At 44.3% G+C, this 11,229-nt stretch overlaps 1 protein-coding gene across 4 annotated transcripts in view; it reads right to left on the bottom strand.

Moving 5' to 3' along the window:
- Positions 1–11,229, bottom strand: part of SMARCA2 (SWI/SNF related, matrix associated, actin dependent regulator of chromatin, subfamily a, member 2) — a 225,739-nt gene that overhangs the window by 32,961 nt on the left and 181,549 nt on the right. The window contains exon 1 of one of the 4 annotated variants that reach the window (XM_006863740.1): positions 208–303. The exons of the other annotated variants lie outside the window; for them this stretch is intronic. Coding sequence (XP_006863802.1) covers positions 208–303 — 96 coding nt within the window. Of the gene's footprint in view, positions 1–207; positions 304–11,229 lie in introns of those variants that run through there. 4 annotated transcript variants of the gene reach the window in all.

Below are 11,229 nucleotides of genomic sequence, written 5' to 3'. Positions count from 1 at the left end.
ATCCCCGCCAATCTTGGAGGCTGAACATGCTAATAATAAATACAGCATGCAAGACTGTCAACAGTTAATAGGCTGGCTGGTTCCTCCAGCACCCGGCCGCACACGGAACCCCGGCGGAGCACCGACTTTTGACGTGTTACACACCTACACATGCCTGAGATGTACTTCCACTGAATCTTCAAGACCCAAACGACAAAGGGTATTTACCTTGCCACTATCAGCAGGCCGGCTGCTATCGGAAATCACAGTTAGTGGGGATAAAATTAACAAGCCAGCAAAGCAGCGGGCTGCTAGTCTCTTCATCAGCTGATCAGAAAAAAAAAACAGAGAACTGGGGAAAGGCTATGTTTTCATATACAAGTAATTTTATTTTACTGAAAATTTAATACTGCAAGGATTGTGGAGACTCAGATCTGCTGTTTCATTCTCCTACTACAAGGCCCAAAGCCTCCCTCCTCCAGCCTGTTTTAATATTGACAACTACTTATCATATTTTCCCCCCTTATTATTCCAAGGAGCAGATTTAAGACTTTTTTTTTTCTCCCCCCCCCCCTTTTTTTTTTTTCAAAGCTCAGGTGGTTTCTGAGTCAGGCTGGTCTTCTAAATCATTAAGCCTATAAGAACACCAATTAACATTCAAATTTATTTAAAAAAAATAATTAAAAACAAGGTATGCAGTTTTTTGATATTGGTATTTTAAACCTCATTTTCCTGCCTTCTGAAACGCAGACTGGCTTGGCCGAGAGCAGTCTAAAATGTTTTTTCAAAATAAAAGGCAATTTTTTTCCCCCTCCTCTTCTTTCCATGTAAATAAAAGAGCCATGGACTGAAGAGGTTCAGGAATTTTGAATTCCATCTGTATGCTGTTCTTTCTCTTTAAAGAAAATCCCGGAACAACTGTGACGCTTCACTTTCAGTTTTCATGCTGTAAAAAAATGTTCATTGTTGTTCTGTTTTCAGTGGGATAAATGAAGGGGGTGGGGAGTGTGTGTGGAGTTGTGAAAAAAGGGGTAATTCTACTCACTCACACACACCCCCAATTTTGCCAAAAGGAGAATTAAAAAAAAATCAAAGCCTGAGCTTTTGATATTTGGACTTTTCAATCTCGAAATCTGGGGAGTAGTAGCTTAAAAGCAAAGCGAAATAATCAACAGCATCAGGGGCTGAATTTTATTACAATGGCTACTACGTGCAAGGGTGCAGGGTCTTATTAAATTCAGGCTTGGAAGGACAAGAAGACACCCGGAACGTGGCCCATTCTAACTTTAGGCAGAGCGCCACAAAACACCTTCCTCCCTCCTGAACCCCAAAGCCATCCCCAAGAAGACCTCCCTGCCCTCGGATGTCCCATTCTTTTCTAATGGAAATCACTCCAGGAAAGATTGCTCAATGCTTCTCAGACTTAAAAGAGTAGAGGACCCTTATGCCTGCTGCATGTATGTAAAATTATTCAGGGAGATTTTAAACTCCTCTTTTCTTTCTTTCTTTTCTTTTTTTTTTTTTTAAATCTTTTTCCCCCTCCAACTGATTCAAGTTGAGTGCTAGGGTGAAGGGGGTTGGGGAGGGAGGAATAACATTTTTTAAATGATCAAAAAAAACTTGCTACACAACGCTAAAGTCCTACCCCCCCCGGAAAAAAAGAACTCCCTTCCAAACCTTTTACCAGCACAATATTGAAATAAGTCACTGAAGCAAACCCCCCGTTTTCCGACTCGTGACGTGATGCGTAAAAGTGCAGCCCTAATTCAACATACAGACGGCTCCCATGCCGAACTGCCTCGAGATTTAATGAAGTGAATAGGAAGGAAGTCGGGGGAAAAAAAGTGTACAAATAAGAAATTAACACTTTCCTGTCCTACCGAAGGGGAACAAAAAAAAAACAACCCCGAAACAACAACAACAGAAAACCTGGTGAGGCACAACTGGAGGGAAGTTTACAGAGCTACCCCCTTCCCTTTAAAGGCACATAGCCCCCGTCTGTCTCTGGATGCCTGGAGAAAGCCCCAGATGACAATCAAATCCTCAGCCAAGTTCAAAGAGTTAAGCATATTTCAGCTTGCATTTTTCCTGAATGAAGCGGGAGTTATCCTTTTCTCCGCTGGATGGCAATATATATATTTTTCCCTCTCTCTTTCTTTTTTTTTTTCCTTGAAAGAATCCATGTTCACAACGCCCAGCACAAGGACAACATACATAAAGGGCTGCCCCCCTTGTCTGTGAATTCTTAAGAAGGCATTGTCTACATTCTGGAAACAAAACGCAGGAGCCCACTGTTCAGAAGGGACGCTTTTCAGAGCACATGGCAAACCCTGAGGATTGGAACACACACGGGGCCAATGCCACCCCTTCTCACTTCACCGTGACACACGCTAAATCCTTTCCCCAAACCCACAAGGTCCAGAACGTTAGCATGGTCCTTGTTCTTCACAAATGGGTAATGAGGTACACAGCAGAAGGGACCCCTGACTCTGCATCAGCCACAGAGACCCGCAAACAAAATGCCACCTGCTAATGCCAGAGTACAGCACACTGTGGCTTGCCTTTTGTCACCGAGAATCCCTGAAGCCCACACGTGGTGTGTCCTGGCCCTCCCATGCCCTGGAACACACCATTTTAAGGACATTCTAAAGGAGAGATTCCAATGGCAAACCATGTACACATCACATGGGAAGTGCCTTGGATATAAAAGGGCAAACTTAGTATTTCATACTCTTGATGTGTGCGATCATGTTTCTACTCATAGATAAGACTCATTCTCTCTCCACAACCCCCCCCCCCCCGGCCAGCAGTGGTCCTTTAGGGGCCATACTGGGATTCCAGAAGAGGGCCCTAGATGCTGCTGGTCTGGGGTGGAGATTACATTACAGTACTGAATCACCAGACTTGATTTCATAGCAACTGATTAAACATCACTGCAGCTGACCCTGACTGACCACCACCCCCAAAAGTCTCTGGAAGAAGCTGATAAAATAAATGAGTTCCCCGACAGCGGCAGCAGCAAATAACATGGAGGCTCAAATGAAATTCTGCCTAGGAGAACTTTTCTTAAGGATGTTGTTAACTCAGAGTGGCCTTGTATAGGGTTTCCCAGGAGCCGCTGGTGAGTTTGAAACGCCAACCTTGTAGTTTAAGCTGACCTCAGGGTTGAGTGCTTCTCCTACCGCATTACATCAGGAATACTTTTAACAACAAAAACTTGAATGCGGCACTCTTTCTCAAAGACTCATGAAAACTGCAATACTTTTGGATACAGCACTTTGGACTTAGAACTTAGAGCAAGGATGAGTTTTCTATTCTTTTGCTCCCCAAAACCACCTCTTAAAAACACACATATCCTCAGATTCCCTAAATATTATGGAGAGAAACGCCAGAAAAACTGCAGGCCTGTACATGCTCCCAACAGCTAAACCCATAGTACACAGTTATAATGAAATCTTGCTTTTTTTTGAAACTCGAGCCTGTTACTATTTCAACAAGTAGCACGCTCTGGCATGTCTTGGTCAATGATCAGAAATCCCCCTTGGTGCTGGAGGATCAGCACTGGACTGCGAACCACAGGGTCAGCAGTTCAAACCCACCAGCTGACTTCTCAGAACCCTTCCACAGGGTCTGTATGAGTCATTGACTCTTGGGCGCTTAACAACAAGTCATTCAAATGAGGTGAAGGGAACATCTACGATGTATGAAAACCTTTGTATATAGCATACATATTCCCAAAGATGATGATTCTGGTACTGGATGTGTCAGAAACTTGGAAGAGATGATTTGTAGACTAAGGACGTGGGTATGTATATATTTTGTTATTGTTGTTGTTAAGTGCCATCAAGTTGGTTCTGACCCATAGAGACCCTGCATAGGGTTTCTGAGGAGCGGCTGGTGAGTTTGAACCATCGATCATACTGTTCCAGCTGACCTTGCAGTCTAGCGCATTAACCCACAGCACCACACCCGGGCTTCCATAGCGCATCATCTTCCTCCCCACCGTGGTGTAATAAACCAATGGTGTGTTGACTCAACAAACTCTTGGTTCTTATTTCACTCTTTTGACTGGGGACACTTGAATGCCACTCCCAGCTCTTTTTGAGTTGGGTACTCAACTACACAATGCTAACAACCACACACACACAAACACATCCCAGATGTCGTTGTGCATTGATTCAGACGCACGGTGACCCGAGTCACACTGTGCTCCACAGTGTTCTCGACGGCCTGCTTTTCAAAAGTGGATTGCCAGACCTTTCTTTCGAGGTACCTCTGGATGCACTCGACCCACCAACTGATTTCAGTGACCAACGGAGCGCTTAACTGTGTGCACCACCAGGGACAATGCTGGCCACACAGGCGGAGAGCCAAGTGAACGTTGTCGTAACTAAAATTCTGGGAAGGTAAGCTTTTTCCAGTTTGTGCCGAATAGTCTTAGATGACTTTGCAAAATCCCCTCTGTGGCACACAGAAGCTGAGTGAGGGGCGGCAGGGAGCTAATAACAAGAGACAATGAAGGTAGGTGAGCTACCGATTCAGGACAAAGAGTTTATCTACAGATTTGAAATATAAAAATGGTTTCAGCCACGGTATCACCAAGAGCAGTCCTTGGAGGGTACGAATGGTTTCTAAATAAAGTTTGGAGGTTTATGGCCACTGAGATGTACCTCAGAACAAAGACCTGGTGATCTAGATCTGAAAAGTCAGTCACTGAAAACCCCACGGAGCATAGTTCTCCTCGGACACACGTGGGGTTGCCCAGAGTCGGAAATGACTCCACACACAAGGATCTTTTCAGCTAAGATCCCACAGGTACCTGCAGCGCAATATTACACTCACAGTGATTCTGAGATTGACTGGAAGGTTAGCCCCCACCCCAGGCACTGCAGCCCCCACCAAATCACACACCTAATAATCTGATACCTTTGTTCTGAGGAGCTAGATGGGGTGAACTTGGGGAGTTCTGTTATGGCAGGAGTTAAAGCACTCCATCGGCTGTTAACCCAAAGGTCAGTGGTTCGAACCCACCTGTCGCTCTGTGGAGAAAGAAGTGGCAGTCTGCTTCTGTAAGGATCAGAACTCACCCAGTGCCACCAAATCGATTCTGACTCATAACGGCTCCAATGCACAGAGTAGAAATGCCCCATCGGGTTTCTAAGACTAAATCTTTCAGGAGCAGACTGCCTCCTCCCTTGGAGCATCTGGTGGGTTTGAACCCTTAACCTAGTAGTTAGCAGCAGCCCAATGTTTAACCCACTAGACCACCAAGCTCCTTCTGGATAGTTAACAGCCTTGGAAACCCTTGAGCCAGCCAGGGTCCACTGGGCAGAACGAGTTAAAGAACCCGAGGGAATGTGTGAGCCTATATACAAGAGACTTCGCCAAACAGTAGAGAAAAAGAACTACAGGCCCGCTTTCTGACCCGGGGACAATTTATCCAGTGACTGCAGTGTCCCCTCACACTGCCAGGACCCCCGCCCACTGAGTGTCAGAGCAGGTGTTCCCAGCTAGGCTTGGACACTCTGTGTTTTGAGGTTCTCAGTCTACTGGAAGGGAAGGGCCACCAGAAGAGGACATTAGGTCGTGGTGTTATTTCAGTACTTCCAGAGAATAATGTCCTGCTCTCAGGACAGACAGGTAAAATACAGCCTAGATTGGAGATAATGGAAAAAATCGCAAATTGAAGGCACTTCATGAGTGTGAAGTCAGACCCAAATTAATGGTTTTCTTCAACTACCCTTCTATATATATATATATATATATATAGTATCTCAGTAAGTTCAATAGCTTCTAAACACAGAATTCAGCGACACTGTTTACGTTCTGTAAGATTGTGCAATAATCTTCCTTTTCCAAATGGTTCCTCCCCAATGAACATAAACTCACTGCCCCTAAGGTTCCCATTTAACTTTTCAAATTGCTGTTGTCAAGTTGATCCCTTCTAGAGAGTTCTCAAAAGAGCACAAGGCTCAAGGCAGACATTCTTCATCAGTTGAGCTGAACTGTTGCTTGGTTTGAACTTCTGGTGTGGCGCTGAGAATCAACACTGGACTGTGAACCACAAGGTCAGAAGTTCTAACCCACCAGCTGCTCCTCGGACACACTCTAAAGGGTCACTATGAGTTGGAACCGATTCGACAGCACTAAACAACAGCAACATTGCTTGGTTTAAAGAAGATTTCATGGGGGTATTTATGGTTTAAGGTTTAAAGATGACCGGAGGGCAGCAGTTTTATGGGTTCACCAGCCTCTCTGGCTCCAGAAATTCTCGATTACATGAGGATATGGCAGACAAGAATGAAGCTGGTGTGATGGTCAGGACTTAGTGTCAACCAACGTAGCTTGGTCTGGATCTCAGCAGCTGGGCAGTAAGACGTAGTAACTGCTCCTCCATTCATCTGCCAGTCTGTCCTACTGTGGGGCTTGTGAGTTGCTGTGATTCTGGAAGCTATGACACCTGTATTTTAAATACCAGCAGGTTCACCCATGGTGGACAGGCTTCACAGAAGCTTCCAGACTAAGACAAGGAAGAAGAACCAGCAGACCATTTCTCAAAGGGTTAGCCACTAAGAACCATATGAATGGAAACAGCAGAACATTTTCAGATACAGTGCCAGAAGATGCGCCCCTCAGGTTGGAAGGCACTCAACATGAGAATGGGGAAAAGCTGCCTCCTCAAAGTTGAGATGACGTGGATGGACCTTTATATGCAGATGATACAACCTTACTTGCTGGAAGCAAAAAGGACTTGAAATACTGATGAAGGCCAGTATACACTAAATATTAACGTAGAGAAAACAAAATTCCTCATCACTGGACCAATATGGTGGTGGTGGTGGTGGTTATGTGCCGTGGAGTCGGTTCTGACTCATAGCGACCCTGTACAGGGTTTCCGAGGCTGTGAATCTTTAGCATCATGATAAAGGGAGAAAAGACTGAAGTTGTCCAACACTTCATTCTACTTGGCTTCATAATCAACACTCACGGAAGCATCAGTCGAGAAATCAAATGACATTAAGCAAATCTGCTGAACAAGACCTCATTCAAGTGTCAAAGAGCAAAGCCATGGAATTTTCCATAGTCTTATATGCATGTGAAAGTTGGACAATGAATAAGGGAGACCAAAGAACGGATACATTTGAATTATGGTGTTGAAGAAGAATATTGAAAATGACATGACTAAAAGAACAAATAAATCTGTCTTGGAAGAAGTACAGCCAGAATGTTCCTTTCAAGCAAGGAGTACAAGACTTTACCTCTTGTACTTTGGACATGTTATCTGGAGGGACCAGAACCTGGAGGGTCAGTGAAAAGAAAACCCCAGATGAGATGGGTTGACACAAAGGCAACCACAATGAGCTCAAACATACCTTTAACTGTGAGGATGGTGCACGTCTGCGCGGTATTTAATTCTGTGGTACGGAGGAAAGCTATGATTCCACCTACCCCGACAACAATCCTCCGGGCTGAGATCTAATAGAATGTAATCACACTCCCAGAATATGATGTGATATCATGTAACCAGACCGGATCTGATGTAATGATCTTGGTGGTAGTGGTGGTGGCTGTGTGCTGTCCAGTTGGTTCTAACTCATAATGACCTTGTATAGGGTTTTCAAGGTTGTAAATCCTTTCAGGAGCAGAAAGCCTCATCTTTCTCCCATGGAGTGGTTGGTAGATTCAAACTGCTGACCTTGTGCTCAGCAGCCCAACTTGTAACTTACTACACTACTGAGGCTTCTTATAATTACCCTACGTGCACCCAAAATCCTCATTTCCTTGATGTTAATGAAGCCAGATGCAATCTACAAGAATAGGTCATATATTCAATCAATTTCTTGAGATAACAATGAGATTAAGTTAGTAAACACAGGGCGGAGGGGCCTACAACCACCAAGAAAGAGGCTCGGGAATGGAGTGGGTCTTTTGGACGAGTCCCTGTTCTGTAACACTCCAAGATTCAGGGGAAGACTGAGGCTAAGGTACAGGGAGATTGCTGAAGAAAACTGGGTCTCCAGATGCTGAAAGGCGACGAGGACCGTTCTCCAGAGCAAAGACAGAAAGCCTTCTCGTACGGTTGGCATGCTGAATTTGACACTTCTGAATTCATACACTGTGAATGACTAAGACTTCTCTTTGTTGAAGATTTCTGTTACAGTGGCTTTAGAGAACAGGGACACCAGTCATCTGGGGTGAGCTGCCACCACAGCAGGGCAGCCATCCTCCCAGGACACTGACATGACAGGACAGGCTGGTTAGAGTGGACGGCTTTATTCTATGGGAGGCAGAGACAGAGAATGACCAATAACGACACAACATTAATCCAGACGCAAAGCAGTTTGAGACCATCTAATACTGAAGTTCTAGTGTGGCGCTGTAGGATCAGACTGTGAACCACAAGGTCAGCAGTTCAAACTCACCAGCTGCTCCTTAGAAACCGTGTACAGGGTCACTATGAGTCAGGGACAACTTGACAGCCCTGAACAACTATAATGCAGGATGGAAATCTAAGCTACTACGCATCGTTAATACGTCTACTATTTCGACGGTCACTAAAAAACAACAATAGTAAACCGTGATTACGTATTACATACCATGGGGCTAGGACCGGAGAGCTTTGCATATGTTTACTTGTTGAATCAGAGTCCCTGGTGGTGCAAACCGTTAACAGGTGCCTGTTCAAGTCTTCCTGGAGGCACCACAAAAGAAAGACCTGGCAACCTACTTCTGAAAATTCATCGACTGAAAAACCCACGGGGCACAGCTCTCCTCTGACAGACACGAGGTTGCCAGAAGTCAGCAGTGATTCAATGCCGGCTGTGCCGCTTTACTTGTTTAATTACCACAAATATCCAAACAAGGAGAGATTACTATTACCCTGACTTTACAGATGAGGAAACCAAGGCACAGAGGGAGGAAGCATGGGGCTTCAAATCACACAAGTTAAGTAGCAGAGCCCAGATTTGAACTCTGGAAATCTGGCCCCACAGACCTTAGCATTTACTGTGGTGTATACTACAGAGCCCAACATCACAATTTCTGTTTTTAACGACTTCAACCCCTCAAGAAACATTCATCTCGTCCCCATCAGATGTGAGAGGGTTACCAGGACCTTCGGCCACGCTCTTACTTGGAATCTGAAGACGAGCTTTTTCTTTTTCACAGCAGCCCCCTTATTTATTCCAGCATGAATTAATCCACACCAATTTTGATGAAATCAGTTTTCGCAGCCTGTGGAAGGCCTCTTTCTGTCGCTTTGTAATTACTACTGTCTTTCAGTGTGGCCACTAAGTTGGCCTGAATGCCTGCCAAAAGGAATGGCATTTTTTTCTTTTTTAAAAAAACTCTGGTCATTGAGTCCTGATGTGGTACTGAAGATAAGCACTGGACTGCTAACCAAGAGGCTGGCAATTGAAACCCACCAGCCACTCATTTGGAAACCCTTTACAGGGTCGCTGTGAGTTGGAACTGACTCGCCAGAACTTAGCAGTCTTTAATCCAAAGTAGAAGCCAACATTCTATTTCAACCATCAAGTGGCTTTCTATCCCCACTGGTGCTGTTTAAACTAAGAGAGGATGACGTGACTTTACTGTTTTTTGCTTTTTTCTTAAAAAACTCATTGAACTGTTTTGGACACGATTCATCCTAGCTTCCTTCAGGCTTGGATCTTTGGAATCTAGCCTCAACGCGCTGCAGCCATGTGCCAATCTATCTCCCATCCCCGTTAGTGTCACGTGAGGTGTCATTGCTGTTTTTATGCTGCACTCTCCATTTCAGGGACCAATTCCCTTTTTTATTACCCATGTCTGTAAAGTGTCACATCGGTTTGTCGCTGGGAAACAAAGTAGCAATACAGTCACCGATCTCTGCAGGGTGAGGACAAGTGAGGTGATTGGTCACAGCTGAGAATGCAGCAGTATGTACGTATGTAGTGACGCAGGCCACCACTCAGCTGCCAGTGTGCCGTACTGTGGTGGCTTGTGGGTTGCTGTGATTCTGGAAGTTATGCCACCGGTATTTTAAATACCAGCAGGGTTGCCCACAGTAGACAGGATTCACCTGAGCTGACAGACTAGGAAGAAGGAGAAACAGACCACTTCCGAATGTTTAGCCTCTGAAAACCTTATGAATAGCAGTAGCACACTGTCAGATAGCACCAACATACTGAGCATTGACACGTACTGAAACGTACCAGAATACTGTCAGATAGAGTGCCGTAAGATGAGCCCCACACATTGGAAAGGCACTCAAAATATGACTGGGGAAGAGCTGCCTCCTCAAGGTAGAGTTGATCATGATGACACGAATGGAGTAAAGCCTGCAGGACCTTCATTTGCTGATGGGGCACAACTCAAACTAAGGCGAAACGAGCTGTAAACATCCATTCATAATTCGTGGAATGTACAAAGTATGACTCTAGGAAAACGGAAGTTGTCAAAAATGAAATGGAACACATAAAGACCAATATTCTAGACATTACCAAGCTCAAATGGACTTAGTATTGGTCATTTTGAATCTGACCATCATATGGTTTACTATGTCGGGAATGACAAATTGAAGAGGAATGGTGTGACATTCAACATTAAAAAGAACGTCTCAAGAATCTATCTTGAAATATAACGCTGTCTGTGATAGGATAACATCCATATGTCTACAAGGAAGCCCAGTTAATACCACGATTATTCAAATTTACGTGCCAACCACTAAAGCCAGTGAGGATGAAATTGAAGAATTCTACCAACTTCTTCAGTCTGAAATTGATCAAACATACAATCAAGATGTATTGATCATTACTGGTGATTGGAATGCAAAGGTTAGAAACAGAGAGGAAGGATCAGTAGTTGGACAATATGACCTTGGTGAAAGAAATGATGATGGAGATTGTATGATAGAATTTGAGAAGACCAATGACTTCTTCATTGCAAAGACCTTCTGTAACAACATAAAAGATGACTATACAGGTGGATCCCACCTGATGGCTACACAGAAATGAAACTGACTATATCTGGGGAAGAGACGATGGAAAAGTCAGAACTATCATCAGTCAGAACAAGACCAGGGCAACCTGTGGAACAGACCATCAATTGTTCTTCTACAAATTCTGACAGAAGCTGAAGAAAATGAAAACAAGCTCATAGAAGCCAAAGTATGACCTTGAACGTATTCTATCCGAATTACGACGATTTCGTCTCAAGAACAGATTTAATGCATTCAACACTAATAACCAAAGACCAGAAGCATTTTGG

This window comes from Chrysochloris asiatica, unplaced genomic scaffold, assembly GCF_000296735.1.
Source record: "Chrysochloris asiatica unplaced genomic scaffold, ChrAsi1.0 scaffold00056, whole genome shotgun sequence".
Lineage (NCBI taxonomy): Eukaryota > Metazoa > Chordata > Mammalia > Afrosoricida > Chrysochloridae > Chrysochloris > Chrysochloris asiatica.
Note: the sequence above shows the minus strand (reverse complement) of the source record. Positions and strands in the feature narration are given on the sequence as shown.